Source organism: Leishmania mexicana, chromosome 22 (assembly GCF_000234665.1).
Source record: "Leishmania mexicana MHOM/GT/2001/U1103 complete genome, chromosome 22".
NCBI classification, from domain to species: Eukaryota; Euglenozoa; class Kinetoplastea; order Trypanosomatida; family Trypanosomatidae; genus Leishmania; species Leishmania mexicana.
Genome location: NC_018326.1, coordinates 547,648 through 562,911, shown reverse-complemented (window position 1 = coordinate 562,911; position 15,264 = coordinate 547,648). Strand labels below are relative to the sequence as shown.

The following is a 15,264-nucleotide window of genomic DNA, read 5'->3' as shown; positions in this document are numbered from 1 at the left end:
GCAAGCCGTCTTCGCTTCTCTTTGTTTTTTTTTTCTGCCCCCCCCCCCTCCCCTGCGGCACGATGGCTTTGTTGTTTACATGCTTGCTCACACGGTCATCCCTGCTGTTGCTGCCGTTTCCACGCTGCTTCTCCCTAACCGCGCCGACGGGAGCTGATAAGGGATCAGTAAGGGTGTAAATCTGTCTTTGTGGCCCACCCTCAGCGGCTTCCTCATACTCCGCAGCGTATCTCCTTGCAACGCGGATGTGTCCTTTCTCTGATGTCGTAGGATCCCATCTCTCTGGCTTTGCATACACGATGGCACAGGCGTGCCCCACAGCCGCTAATCATGACGAATCTTGCTTCTCCTGCCCTCCCTCGTTCTCCTTCTCTTCCGCAGCTGGTTGGATGAGATCCGCTCCCTCCCATCCTTTCCCACCACCACCACCACCACCATCCCCTGCTGAGACCAGAAAACTTTCGGTTTCGTCGGGGCGGTGCTCAGAAGAGAGAGTGTGCGTGTGTGTGGGAGCTTCGATTCGGTTTTGTTTTTCAAGGTCGGGGCTACGCGTGGGTGTGCGTGTGCCTCTGCCTGTCCCGCTCAGCCGATCTCCCACGCTTCTGTCACGGAGTTCGACGTCGTTTCCTCTCCCACCGCTGATTCCCTTCGCATTTTGCACGAAACATGTGTTTCGCCCTCTTTGCATTGCGGAGAGAAGAGGGGGAGGGGAGGGGGTGAGAAGCCTCCGCTGTTTCTTTCGGGACGGCTCCCGGCGGCAACGCACGGGTGCCTCTGTGCGTGGGGGGACTTGACGGATCTCTTTCTCCTCTTCTTATCCTCGGGAAGGGATGCCAACTGGTTCTGCTACCTCGTCTGCGAATTCAGGGCAGCTCACCCCCACGCCCCCATCATCACATCCACCGTGTGAGACGGGATGGATAAGGGGAGGGTGGGCCCTGCGTGTTCGCAGACGTCATGGAAACAATGAAACACGAATCCCGTCAGGGGCGGCATGGAGAACTCCGCTTCCCCTCAGCCTACCTGGCCGCGTTCGACACATTTGGTGGCAATCGCCCATGACCGGTTAGAAAACGGGATGACCACCCCTCAGCTGAAGCGTTCCCTCCTCCTCCTCCGTTTTCTTCTCACTCTCTCGGTCTCACCGCACGCCAGCGAGGGCAGGCAGTGCTCCCCCCCACACACACCACCGACAAGGATTTCGTAACACTAACACGCACTTGTTGGGCACCTTATTGTTTTTTTTTCAGTTTGCGTAATGCTGTTTCCTTGCTGCAGACCGCAGAGCGCGGAGGGCGAGTGGAAGGACATCTATGGCGACCCGGTGCGCCCACGCCGAAGCGGTTACGAGTACCCCCTAGATGCACTGCAGATTAGCGCTTGGGCCGCGATTGCGGTGCTGGCAACGCTGCACTTTACGGTACAGATCCCTTTCTTCGAAGGCGCATACTTAATCGCCGTGCTCGTCATCTCATCCGTACTCATGACCTCTGTGGTCTTCACGAAGGTGGCGCTGGAGTTGTACCCTCAGCAGGACCCCGCTGTCTTCCGCACAGACCTCCCCCGCCTCAACCAGGATGAGCTCGTGCCAGAGTCGGCGGAGCCCAGTACGGAGCCGTGTGTCTTCTGTCGGCGATTTGTACAGTTAGGCTGCAAGCACTGCAGCGTATGCGACAAGTGCGTTCCAGGTTTTGATCATCACTGTCGCTGGCTGAACAGCTGCGTCGGCGCCAAGAACTACCGCCTCTTCGCAACTTTCATGGGCGTCGCCTGGGTTGGGATGGCTTGGGTGACGGCTTTAAGTCTGTATACGATTCAGTTGATGCTGCGCGATGTTGACGCCTTCAAGCGCCGCATGCAGACGCAAGCCTACCACAGCCCTGTTCAAGCCTTCCCCGCTCTCGTATTCTTCAACTTTGTATGCCTGCTCATCGCTGTCGCCGGCATTGGCTCCCTCGGTAAGCTTATCTGCTTCCACGTCTACCTCGACATCACCCACCAGTCCACTTACGAGCACATTGTCAAGAGGCGCGAGAAGAAGCGGGCGCTTGGCGAGTACCGCAGCCAGCACGGCGAGCCGGAGACAAAGGGCCCGCTCGCCTGCTTCGTGGTGCGCAAGCGGCGCAACTTTAAGAGACACGGCGCTGATCACGCCAATGGGCCGGATATGAACGAGGAGGAGTGCAACAGGGACGGGGAGGCCGATTCCTCGGTGCCGCCGCCGCAGCAGCCGGCGCGTAATGACGCATCTAGCGCAAGCGCTGTGGGCGAGGACGGTTCGCAGGGGTCGTCGGGTGCGAGGGCGGAGGACATTAGAAAGCGAGGGGCGTACTCATCGGTGAGGCGGCAGCAATATATGCCAGTGCCGGAGGGCGGCGAAGGGCAATCCAGTGCCCCAATCTCCGACGGCGCCTCCTCCTACGCATTTGAGCCGGTGCAACAGAGCGAGTAGACAGAGGCGTCCTCCATTACAGCTGCCGTGGCTGCGGACCCTGCCTCTATCTCTTTACATATATTTTTTGGTCCTTCCGAATCGACGTACGTGCACGGTACGCATGTGTGCTGTGCTCCCGCTACACGCAGTCCCTACTTCGCAATGAAGTAGGCGGGATGTGGAGGAGGACCCCTCCCCCAAATGCTGCTGAGTTCTGCCTGCTTATCTGTGTCTGTCTGTGTCTGATGTTAGCACGCGAGGCAGGATAAGACACTACTGTTGAAATCGGTGCGCTTAAGGGGACTGGGTGACGAGAGCGGGTGCCGCTGATGACGATCGACGTCTCTGGTGGTGGTTGCCGCTGTGTGGGTGTATGCTTTCGTTTCTTCTTCCCGCTCCTTATTATTAATCGACTTGGTGGTATCGCTACTTCTCCCACTCCCCCCGCGTTGTGGCGTCTCCCCATTCCTTTCCTTCTCCATTGCTTTCCCTCTGTCTGTGTGTCTCTGTGTCCCCCCCGTACCCACCCAGCCCCACCCTCTCGCTTTCTCATGCTTCCCGATTGTGCGGTGGTGGTACCCGTGTGTGTGCGCGTGCCCGTGCGTGCTTCTGCGGCTGCGACAGGACCTCCCTTCCGACCTTCGAGTCGCTGGCGCGACTCCTGAGCCTCACTACCACTGTCACATCGACTACAGTTTGTGTAAAACGAAAACAAAAAAACGAAATGAAAAGGGGCAGGCAACGCGCCCCCCGCGAGACCTTCTCGCCTCTCTCCGTTGCGCTTTCGGGCGGCGGTGAGCGTTGTGGTGTTGTTGGTTGGCACACGAAGTGGGGGTGGGTGGATGCGGAAATAGCACTTGGAGGAGCACTCCGACGAGCCGAGCGCTGCCCATGCACCTCTACGAGCTCATGCAGAGGTGGGGCCCAGCCCCGCATTCCCTCTGCCATCGTCTCTCCCTGGCTCTTCCGCCCTCTCTGCACAACCCTTCAGCGGGATGTGCCGGCCTGGTGCCCATTTTCGTTGTCGTTTCCCCGTCCCGTCTTTTGCACGCGGTTTCGCGGGCGGGGGGGGCAAGTTGGACGACGTCTCACCTAAAAAGGAAAACGAAGGGTAGAGAGGCATCTGAGCAGCAGCAGTGACCCCCCTCCACTCCTCCTCCATGACGGTGGGTTTCATGTCTCTCGTGTGCTCTGGTGCTCTCTACACGTCGCATCGACTCCTCTTTCCAATACCCCCTTCCGAGCCATTCCGTGTGTGGAGCTCGTCGTCCCCCTCCCGCGTTGCACAACTTGCCTAACACCGCTCTCTCTGTGTGTGTGCTGCGCGGCACCGCACCACAACAGGTCGTTGCGCTCTTCAGCTTCTATCGCTCCATTTCGCGCTATCCCTCCCTCTCCCTCCCTCTGTGACGCACACGCACTTGCGCGCCGCAGATCCGAGTCTTATTATCCAGACGCGTCTGCTGCTGCCTGCATCCACCGTCGCGCATCAGCCATCCTGGCCTGCACGGACAGAAATTGGCACACGCACGTGTATACGTACATGTGTATACGGACACACGAGCACTGCCAGGCCTGTCGACATCTGCGGCGGTGACCGAGCAACATCGAGCTGGGAGACGCTGAAGCGAAAGCGAAGGCTGCGTGCGGAACTCTGTAGAAGGCCTGTGGTGCCACTTGGCGGTCGATTCAACACGCGATTCGCCTTTACGAGCGAGGGGGAGAGCGAGATGCGCGTTGCAGCTCCATTGCACACTCTGGAACGCCAGCGCAGAGGCGCCGCCCTAGCCGCTGCCGCGTCTATCAGCAATGTGGCTTCTCACAGAATACACGGCGGAGCGACTCTGGTATCTGCAGGGAAGGCATCGCTGGGGCTTGGTGCGACACAGCTGATGCTCCAGGACGAAATGGCGCCAGTGGTGGGGCTTCTCCTGCGGTCGCGATTATTGTGGGCTCCGCAGTCGACACTGTCAGCACCACCGTCATCCCAGTTCACTTCGTGTTCGGAGATCCCGTCGGGAGAAGCCAGCAGCAGCCCCATCACGGACGAAGCGTCCGCGGCGTCTGCGCAGGCGGAGGCAACCTCCATCATGGTGCATCCTGCCCAGGGAGGCGTGGAGGTTGGCTCAGCGGGTTCTGGGGCTGCGGCCGCGACCTTTTGTGGTGGTCGCAGCGGTGCTCCGTCTGTCGTCTCCTCGCAGAATGACATCACAAGCGAGGCGCGTCTGGACCAGATCGTGGCTGTGTTGGAGGAGAAGCGCGTGGAGCGGCAGCGCAAGATGTTCGAGGACATGATTGTCTTCGAGGGCGGCGCCGTTTCCGACCACCCGTCTCTGGGCACGAGGCTCATCATGCGGGACTTTGTGCACTTTGCCCTCTACAACAACAAATGGGGCTACTATCCGAAGCTGTTTCGCAAGTATCGTCAACTGATGACCACGGGCTACTTCGACCCCGTCCCGTTCGCCTCACTGCGCAACCAGCATGACTATGAACGGTATGCCGCGAAGCTGCATGAGTCGACACCGGGTTTCGTGACACCCACGCAGCTCTTTCAGCCCTACTACGGCTGGGTGCTGGCGGAGTACTTCGTGACGACACACCGCGCCAAGTTTGATCCCCGCGAGCCGCTCATCGTGTACGACATCGGCGCCGGCACCGGGGCTCTAGCGTTGTCTGTGCTTGACTACCTGGCCGAGCACTTTCCTGACCTCTACGCCACATGCGAGTACCACGCCGTGGAGCAGAACCCTCATCTGATCCAGGTACTGCGCAACAAGCTTATCCACCACTACCACCACGTCAACGTCCACCATCTGTCGGTGCTGAACTGGCGGCAGCTGGAGAAGCGGCGCTGCGTCGTGCTCGCCGTGGAGCTCTTCTCCGGCATGCCGCACGACTGCGTGTTGTGGGACCAAGAGGCGGTCGTGAGTGAGCACTGGTTCGGCTTTCAGCAGCACGACAACCTCGCCACGGCGCACGAGCGCTACTACGCCCTACAGGATCCGGTTATTCTGCGTTATCTGCGCTATCTTAACTGGATGCAGGAGGAGTCGTTTCACAACTTGAAGGTTCTTTGCCGTACTGAGGGCCGCGAAACCCTCGACGCGCCGAGGCGGCGGAGTATCGAGCCCAATATGGCCGACTCCACCATCGCGATATTCACGAAGATGGCGTACATCATGAGCCCCTTCCACACTGCCTGGCTGCCGACGGTGCAGATGGTCTTTCTTGAGATGCTCGCTCAGTACTTCCCTCGTCACCACCTCTTCGCAGCGGACTGGTCTAGCGTGCGACAAGCATTGCCCGGCGTGAACGGCCCTGTGCTGCAGGTGAAGCTGCGGGTGGCCAAGGATATTTACCTGCGCAAGCCCGTCGACGCACTGCATGCGAATGCTGGCATGGTCGACATGTGCTTCCCAACAGACTTTGATCACCTGTCCATTGTGTATGCCCGCATCTGCGGGACGCAGAAGGAGGTGGAGTCGATGCGGCACCCTGTGTTCTGGCAGACACACGGCGGGGACAAGACGGCGCTCTTCACAACTCGCAGCGGATACAACCCGCTGCTGGAGGATTTTCAGCAGTTCCACGTCTTTACCTCACACCACCCGCCAGAGCTGTAGCGGCGCGTGGGTGGGTCTGGATGCCTTGGGTGCAAGCAGGGGTGGTGGTCGTGGTGTAGTCTGCGGGCACCCGCGCGCGGTGGCCCAACGCCTGGGGTCCCATCGTTTACACCTCCCTCCCTCCACCCTTCTCAGAGACAGAGACGTGAGCATCGTACCCCTTTCCACTTCCCAGGCGTAGTTCTCGAAGTTGGGAGAGTGCGCTGTCGCTGTCGCCAACGCTTTGTTTGGCTTCCCCCCTTGTTATCGTTGCCGTTGTCGTTGGGACACCTCCTCACAGCACTGCCGTGGCAAAGCGCCCGCATCATCTCTTTCCCTCCTCTCCCGGTCTTTTGATGCGATACGAGAAGGTATGTGCGAGGGGCGCGCGTGCACACACACACACACACACACACACACACACAGAAAGATCGCGAGGAGCGCGCAAGCGTGCGGGCTATGCGTGTTTTATGGGGCGAGGAGAGCACGAGAGCATTCGTGCGTAGGTGCATCTCTCTCTCTCTTTGTCTTCGCTGTGTGCGTTCTTTACTGCCCATCTTTGACAGCCGATGCTCACTGGGCCGTCGTTGATGGATTCGCACGCAGGCGCGCCAGAGAAGACAACACACTCGTGCAGGTACTGTCGTGCTGACCATGTACGAAGATCTCCTGTAGTGCTTGCCGGCATGGGCGCGGGCTCCCTTCCCTGGCACTGCGTTCCTTTCTTTTCTTTTACCTTCTCTCGCTGTCTCTCTGACGTTTCGGTGCGACTTGGCTGCGCGTGCTGGCTCATACATCCACACAAACGTACGCGCTCCTCCCAACTCTGCGGCACACACGCACGCAGTCGATGCGAACACATTTCTAGGGGGCCAAGCAAGCAACAGGAGGAACAGCAGCAGCAGCAGCAAGTCGCGGCAACGCAAATACGTTGTCGTCGTCTCTCTTTTGCACTCACCCGCACGCACCTGAACAGGCGCAAGTTTTCCGCGCGCACGTGTGCATGAGCTTGTGAGAGGTGTGTGTGTGTGATGCTGTCTTGTGGCGCCTTTGTTTCGCGCTTCATTATTCGTGTGATCTCCCCCCTCTCTCTATCTCGGCCCTTCTCCGCTTGTCACCGCTCTCTTGGTTGCTCGGTTTTCTTTCCGTCCCGTCTGCTGTGCCCTCTCACCGAGCCTCACTCACTCTCTCTCACTTCTCCATACACAGCACCTGCGCCTACTGCAGGGGCATCTCGGAATATCGCCGCTGTGCGTCAGCGCTTGGTTTGGATCACTGCTACCGCGTCGGCGACAGCCTTTAGGCCACTCTCTCGGGAGAGGTGCGTGGTCACCGGTGCACACACACACACACACACACGCACACACACACAAGACGTCACCGAAAAACTCTCAGTGGCAGTGCAGCGCGACCTTCTTTGTGGGCTGCACTTTACCATTTTTATGCACACGTTGTTCTCCACACTGTACAGACAACCGAGGTGTCTTCATTGTCGCCGAGAGAGTGATCTCCCCGTATCAGATCTCTATCGACACTGGCACCAGGGTCGCCAAGTCGGGGGGAGGGGCACTAACGTGCACCGTTATACGAAGAACGGCGTTAAACCGTTTTGGCTTTTACTGTTACATATTACGCGTGCGTGTTGTGCCTTGTCTCCTTTCTTTTTCACATCACGGTCATCCTCCACGTCGACCACCGCCACCACCGCCGCTACAGCCGTCACCCCTTCCGCGGCGACCAGGGCAGCTGCACAAATCGTATCACACATTACGCTAGCAGAAGCACTTCTCAAGAAGTATACCGCCGCCGGAGCGCCAAGCCGTTGTGTGCGCGTGCGTGTCGGTCGTCCCTCTCTCTTCCTTCTCCCCTTTTTTGTTGGTGTTTTGCGTTGCGCGGTTGTGTGCCCCGTTCTTTCCTCCCGTGTACATTCGGGCCTGCTCTTGCGGTGCTTGCTCGTCAGTCTACCGTCTTCCGCACTGCTCGCTCCTTCTCTCTCTCTCCCTCTCCCCCCCCGGGGACGCCCCTGCCGCGGAGGGGTGGTGAAGGCGAAAAGCTGCACACGCGCGTGTCTCACGCGTTGCTCGTTCCGCCGCTTTTCGTCGTTTTTTGTCCCCTTTTTTCTCGGCTTCTTCCGTCTAGACTGCCTCCTTGGTGTCGAAGTTTTGCTACTGCTGCTGTTGTTATGAGGGCACCTAAGCGTCCCCCACTGTACCCACTGTCCCCCCCCCCATCTCCCCCACCCGGGTCCCCCCGTCCCCCCCGCCATACACACACACACGGTACACGGCAGTGTTAACAAAGGTGGTTGTCGCCCCCTTTCTTTGCCATTTTTTTATTATTATCAGACCCTTGCTTTGCCCCTGTCCCCATCTCATCCCATAGAGCCACATACACGAGCGCCTCTGCACCGATACATGTAAGCGTAAGCGCACACACACACACACGCCCACACGCCCACACGCCGACATCGAGCAGCGTTGGACGTCAGCGCTGTTTTTTCGTTTCTCCTTTTCTGTTTTGCAGGACCCTCTCCACGTGCGTGTGTGCCCGCCTTTGTTCTTCACTTTATCCTCGGCCTTCACCACCTCTGAGGCTGCACACCTCACGTACGCACGCACACGCAATTCAAGGGCGTACAGAAGTAGCGAGTCGCAACAAAGAGCTCTAGGAGGCAGCTACGTACCGATAGGGCTGGTGGGGATGAGCTCATCTCGCGCTCGACCGAGAGCACAGCCGCTGCGCCAGCAGCAGCAACCCGCGCTGCATTGCAGCGACTCCTCTCTGCAGTCGACGGTGAGTAGCACGTTGCGAGGCACCTCCACCAGCGTGAGGTTCGAGGAAGACACCAGCAGGGTTCGCCGTTCCTCAAAGAGTGCTGGTGCTGGGGCAGAGCAGCGCTCAACGGTGTTACAGACGGCCGGCGGCCGACGTGCAGAGAACACACATTTGGTCTCCTTGCGTGGCTCGCGGGAGAAGAGAGTCAACTTCATGGAGACCGAAAAGGACCTCGCGTCAACATCCTCCTCGCCGCTCACCCTAGCGCACGAACTCGCCAAGACGCAGCGCGAGTTGGAGCGACTTCGGATGCAGCTCAGACGTTACAGCGAACACGAACAGCAGACGGAGGAGTACGTATCGGGGTTAGAGGCCACTGTGGAGGCCCAGCGACGCGACAATCTTCTGCTTCGCCATCATCTAGCTAGCCGGCAGCTCTTGGCCGAGGTGTTAGAAGAGGAGAACCGAGATCTTGTGGAAGCACAGCAGCACCCCATCGCCTGCCCGCAGCCGCTTATCACACATGCGTCCACTGGCACTATGACGGTAGCGTCGCAGGAGAACGCCTTTGGAGATGGCAGCGCGGCACCGTCTTCCTTCTCTGCCTTCTGGGCACAGATGCCTGATCGACAGAGCAGCTTTGCAGGTCCCTCCCCGCCGCTCTCCCCGACGCAGTCGATACCGACATCATCATATCACCACGTCTACGGTGCAGCTGTAGGGGCACACATGCATGAGTTGCCACTGCATTCTCCGACGGTGACCGCCCTCCACGACCGGTGGGCACAGACGCATCTAGCGCACGAGGAATTGCCGCACAGGTATGCGGATCAGGAGGAGGCACTGCAGCGTCTCCCGTCTCTGCAGCAGCAGCGCAATAACGGCGCCAACTCCGCATCTATTCCCATTCGTGGTACTACCGATAATCCCTTCACGTCACCACCGCCGCACATCTCCGTCAGCGACGAGACCCTTTTCTCCAGCTCAACGACATCATCCGCTCCCCAGAATGCATGCACCATCACAGACAAACTCGGCATCCCACAGCAGGAGGCCGTTACGAAGCACCAACTCCGATCTCTTGAAACCCGCACCCGTGAAACAGAACATGCCACCGCCAACGCCCTCGATGCCCCGAACCGCATCCGCAGAAACGTAGTCCACAGGTACCCACACAGCGACGCTTCCCCGAGCGCCGCCGGCGAAGCAAGGGGACTACACCAACCTTGCCACTATGAGAAAATCTTTCCTGATCAGTATCGCTCCCCACACGCTGACCTAAAAGCCCTACAAGACCAGATCGCAGAGCAGGAGGCAGTGATGGCTGACCTGCGGAGACAGGTAACGCAGCAGGAGGCGGAAGTAGCTGAGCTCCGCCAGCTGCTGGCTGAGGCACAGCGCGAGGCTCAGGCCGCCGGCGCCCGACAGCGCGACAGCGGCGCCACTGTGCAGGCGCTGCGGGACCAGATGGCGGAGCAGGAGGCGGAGGTAGCTGAGCTCCGCCAGCTGCTGGCTGAGGCACAGCGCGGGGCCCCAGTGGCCGGTGCTCGGTCCCTCGAGAGCGGCGCCACTGTGCAGGCGCTGCGGGACCAGGTGGCGGAGCAGGAGGCGGAGATGATTGCGCTCCGCCAGCTGCTGGCTGAGGCACAGCGCGGGGCCCCAGTGGCCGGTGCTCGGTCCCTCGAGAGCGGCGCCACTGTGCAGGCGCTGCGGGACCAGGTGGCGGAGCAGGAGGCGGAGATGATTGCGCTCCGCCAGCTGCTGGCTGAGGCACAGCGCGAGGCTCAGGCCGCCGGCGGCCGACAGCGCGACAGCGGCGCCACTGTGCAGGCGCTGCGGGACCAGATGGCGGAGCAGGAGGCGGAGATGATTGCGCTCCGCCAGCTGCTGGCTGAGGCACAGCGCGGGGCCCCAGTGGCCGCTGCTCGGTCCCTCGAGAGTGGCGCCACTGTGCAGGCGCTGCGGGACCAGGTGGGGGAGCAGGAGGCGGAGATGATTGCGCTCCGCCAGCTGCTGGCTGAGGCACAGCGCGAGGCTCAGGCCGCCGGCGCCCGACAGCGCGACAGCGGCGCCACTGTGCAGGCGCTGCGGGACCAGATGGCGGAGCAGGAGGCGGAGGTAGCTGAGCTCCGCCAGCTGCTGGCTGAGGCACAGCGCGGGGCCCCAGTGGCCGGTGCTCGGTCCCTCGAGAGTGGCGCCACTGTGCAGGCGCTGCGGGACCAGATGGCGGAGCAGGAGGCGGAGGTAGCTGAGCTCCGCCAGCTGCTGGCTGAGGCACAGCGCGAGGCTCAGGCCGCCGGCGCCCGACAGTGCGACAGCGGCGCCACTGTGCAGGCGCTGCGGGACCAGATGGCGGAGCAGGAGGCGGAGATGATTGCGCTCCGCCAGCTGCTGGCTGAGGCACAGCGCGGGGCCCCAGTGGCCGGTGCTCGGTCCCTCGAGAGCGGCGCCACTGTGCAGGCGCTGCGGGACCAGGTGGCGGAGCAGGAGGCGGAGATGATTGCGCTCCGCCAGCTGCTGGCTGAGGCACAGCGCGGGGCCCCAGTGGCCGGTGCTCGGTCCCTCGAGAGTGGCGCCACTGTGCAGGCGCTGCGGGACCAGATGGCGGAGCAGGAGGCGGAGGTAGCTGAGCTCCGCCAGCTGCTGGCTGAGGCACAGCGCGAGGCTCAGGCCGCCGGCGCCCGACAGCGCGACAGCGGCGCCACTGTGCAGGCGCTGCGGGACCAGATGGCGGAGCAGGAGGCGGAGATGATTGCGCTCCGCCAGCTGCTGGCTGAGGCACAGCGCGGGGCCCCAGTGGCCGGTGCTCGGTCCCTCGAGAGCGGCGCCACTGTGCAGGCGCTGCGGGACCAGATGGCGGAGCAGGAGGCGGAGGTAGCTGAGCTCCGCCAGCTGCTGGCTGAGGCACAGCGCGGGGCCCCAGTGGCCGGTGCTCGGTCCCTCGAGAGTGGCGCCACTGTGCAGGCGCTGCGGGACCAGATGGCGGAGCAGGAGGCGGAGGTAGCTGAGCTCCGCCAGCTGCTGGCTGAGGCACAGCGCGGGGCCCCAGTGGCCGGTGCTCGGTCCCTCGAGAGCGGCGCCACTGTGCAGGCGCTGCGGGACCAGGTGGCGGAGCAGGAGGCGGAGATGATTGCGCTCCGCCAGCTGCTGGCTGAGGCACAGCGCGGGGCCCCAGTGGCCGGTGCTCGGTCCCTCGAGAGCGGCGCCACTGTGCAGGCGCTGCGGGACCAGGTGGCGGAGCAGGAGGCGGAGATGATTGCGCTCCGCCAGCTGCTGGCTGAGGCACAGCGCGGGGCCCCAGTGGCCGGTGCTCGGTCCCTCGAGAGCGGCGCCACTGTGCAGGCGCTGCGGGACCAGATGGCGGAGCAGGAGGCGGAGGTAGCTGAGCTCCGCCAGCTGCTGGCTGAGGCACAGCGCGGGGCCCCAGTGGCCGCTGCTCGGTTCCTCGAGAGCGGCGCCACTGTGCAGGCGCTGCGGGACCAGGTGGCGGAGCAGGAGGCGGAGATGATTGCGCTCCGCCAGCTGCTGGCTGAGGCACAGCGCGGGGCCCCAGTGGCCGGTGCTCGGTCCCTCGAGAGCGGCGCCACTGTGCAGGCGCTGCGGGACCAGATGGCGGAGCAGGAGGCGGAGGTAGCTGAGCTCCGCCAGCTGCTGGCTGAGGCACAGCGCGGGGCCCCAGTGGCCGGTGCTCGGTCCCTCGAGAGCGGCGCCACTGTGCAGGCGCTGCGGGACCAGGTGGCGGAGCAGGAGGCGGAGATGATTGCGCTCCGCCAGCTGCTGGCTGAGGCACAGCGCGAGGCTCAGGCCGCCGGCGCCCGACAGCGCGACAGCGGCGCCACTGTGCAGGCGCTGCGGGACCAGATGGCGGAGCAGGAGGCGGAGATGATTGCGCTCCGCCAGCTGCTGGCTGAGGCACAGCGCGAGGCTCAGGCCGCCGGCGGCCGACAGCGCGACAGCGGCGCCACTGTGCAGGCGCTGCGGGACCAGATGGCGGAGCAGGAGGCGGAGATGATTGCGCTCCGCCAGCTGCTGGCTGAGGCACAGCGCGGGGCCCCAGTGGCCGCTGCTCGGTCCCTCGAGAGCGGCGCCACTGTGCAGGCGCTGCGGGACCAGGTGGCGGAGCAGGAGGCGGAGATGATTGCGCTCCGCCAGCTGCTGGCTGAGGCACAGCGCGAGGCTCAGGCCGCCGGCGCCCGACAGCGCGACAGCGGCGCCACTGTGCAGGCGCTGCGGGACCAGATGGCGGAGCAGGAGGCGGAGATGATTGCGCTCCGCCAGCTGCTGGCTGAGGCACAGCGCGAGGCTCAGGCCGCCGGCGGCCGACAGCGCGACAGCGGCGCCACTGTGCAGGCGCTGCGGGACCAGATGGCGGAGCAGGAGGCGGAGATGATTGCGCTCCGCCAGCTGCTGGCTGAGGCACAGCGCGGGGCCCCAGTGGCCGCTGCTCGGTCCCTCGAGAGTGGCGCCACTGTGCAGGCGCTGCGGGACCAGGTGGGGGAGCAGGAGGCGGAGATGATTGCGCTCCGCCAGCTGCTGGCTGAGGCACAGCGCGAGGCTCAGGCCGCCGGCGCCCGACAGCGCGACAGCGGCGCCACTGTGCAGGCGCTGCGGGACCAGATGGCGGAGCAGGAGGCGGAGGTAGCTGAGCTCCGCCAGCTGCTGGCTGAGGCACAGCGCGGGGCCCCAGTGGCCGCTGCTCGGTCCCTCGAGAGCGGCGCCACTGTGCAGGCGCTGCGGGACCAGGTGGCGGAGCAGGAGGCGGAGATGATTGCGCTCCGCCAGCTGCTGGCTGAGGCACAGCGCGGGGCCCCAGTGGCCGGTGCTCGGTCCCTCGAGAGTGGCGCCACTGTGCAGGCGCTGCGGGACCAGGTGGCGGAGCAGGAGGCGGAGATGATTGCGCTCCGCCAGCTGCTGGCTGAGGCACAGCGCGGGGCCCCAGTGGCCGGTGCTCGGTCCCTCGAGAGTGGCGCCACTGTGCAGGCGCTGCGGGACCAGGTGGCGGAGCAGGAGGCGGAGATGATTGCGCTCCGCCAGCTGCTGGCTGAGGCACAGCGCGGGGCCCCAGTGGCCGGTGCTCGGTCCCTCGAGAGTGGCGCCACTGTGCAGGCGCTGCGGGACCAGATGGCGGAGCAGGAGGCGGAGGTAGCTGAGCTCCGCCAGCTGCTGGCTGAGGCACAGCGCGGGGCCCCAGTGGCCGGTGCTCGGTCCCTCGAGAGTGGCGCCACTGTGCAGGCGCTGCGGGACCAGATGGCGGAGCAGGAGGCGGAGGTAGCTGAGCTCCGCCAGCTGCTGGCTGAGGCACAGCGCGGGGCCCCAGTGGCCGCTGCTCGGTCCCTCGAGAGCGGCGCCACTGTGCAGGCGCTGCGGGACCAGGTGGCGGAGCAGGAGGCGGAGATGATTGCGCTCCGCCAGCTGCTGGCTGAGGCACAGCGCGGGGCCCCAGTGGCCGGTGCTCGGTCCCTCGAGAGTGGCGCCACTGTGCAGGCGCTGCGGGACCAGGTGGCGGAGCAGGAGGCGGAGATGATTGCGCTCCGCCAGCTGCTGGCTGAGGCACAGCGCGGGGCCCCAGTGGCCGGTGCTCGGTCCCTCGAGAGCGGCGCCACTGTGCAGGCGCTGCGGGACCAGGTGGCGGAGCAGGAGGCGGAGATGATTGCGCTCCGCCAGCTGCTGGCTGAGGCACAGCGCGAGGCTCAGGCCGCCGGCGCCCGACAGCGCGACAGCGGCGCCACTGTGCAGGCGCTGCGGGACCAGATGGCGGAGCAGGAGGCGGAGATGATTGCGCTCCGCCAGCTGCTGGCTGAGGCACAGCGCGGGGCCCCAGTGGCCGCTGCTCGGTCCCTCGAGAGTGGCGCCACTGTGCAGGCGCTGCGGGACCAGATGGCGGAGCAGGAGGCGGAGGTAGCTGAGCTCCGCCAGCTGCTGGCTGAGGCACAGCGCGGGGCCCCAGTGGCCGGTGCTCGGTCCCTCGAGAGCGGCGCCACTGTGCAGGCGCTGCGGGACCAGATGGCGGAGCAGGAGGCGGAGGTAGCTGAGCTCCGCCAGCTGCTGGCTGAGCCACAGCGCGGGGCCCCAGTGGCCGGTGCTCGGTCCCTCGAGAGCGGCGCCACTGTGCAGGCGCTGCGGGACCAGATGGCGGAGCAGGAGGCGGAGGTAGCTGAGCTCCGCCAGCTGCTGGCTGAGGCACAGCGCGGGGCCCCAGTGGCCGGTGCTCGGTCCCTCGAGAGCGGCGCCACTGTGCAGGCGCTGCGGGACCAGATGGCGGAGCAGGAGGCGGAGGTAGCTGAGCTCCGCCAGCTGCTGGCTGAGGCACAGCGCGGGGCCCCAGTGGCCGGTGCTCGGTCCCTCGAGAGCGGCGCCACTGTGCAGGCGCTGCGGGACCAGGTGGCGGAGCAGGAGGCGGAGATGATTGCGCTCCGCCAGCTGCTGGCTGAGGCACAGCGCGGGCCCCAG

At 64.0% G+C, this 15,264-nt stretch overlaps 3 protein-coding genes across 3 annotated transcripts in view; all 3 read left to right on the top strand.

Annotated features, from left to right (window-relative positions):
• Positions 1-1,258: 1,258 nt before the first annotated feature.
• Positions 1,259-2,452, top strand: LMXM_22_1350 (conserved hypothetical protein; the record flags this gene model as incomplete). Its single annotated transcript, XM_003875540.1, has 1 exon — positions 1,259-2,452. The coding sequence occupies one exon, from the start codon at positions 1,259-1,261 to the stop codon at positions 2,450-2,452; it is 1,194 nt and encodes a 397-aa protein (XP_003875589.1).
• Positions 2,453-4,524: 2,072 nt separating this feature from the next.
• Positions 4,525-6,060, top strand: LMXM_22_1340 (conserved hypothetical protein; the record flags this gene model as incomplete). The annotated part of the gene is made up of 1 exon (XM_003875539.1): positions 4,525-6,060. The coding sequence occupies one exon, from the start codon at positions 4,525-4,527 to the stop codon at positions 6,058-6,060; it is 1,536 nt and encodes a 511-aa protein (XP_003875588.1).
• A 2,679-nt stretch (positions 6,061-8,739) lies between these two features.
• The window catches only part of LMXM_22_1330 (conserved hypothetical protein), a gene marked incomplete at both ends in the record, with an annotated part of 11,653 nt that continues 5,128 nt past the window's right edge, over positions 8,740-15,264 (top strand). Inside the window, one exon of the mRNA XM_003875538.1 lies at positions 8,740-15,264. Coding sequence (XP_003875587.1) covers positions 8,740-15,264 — 6,525 coding nt within the window.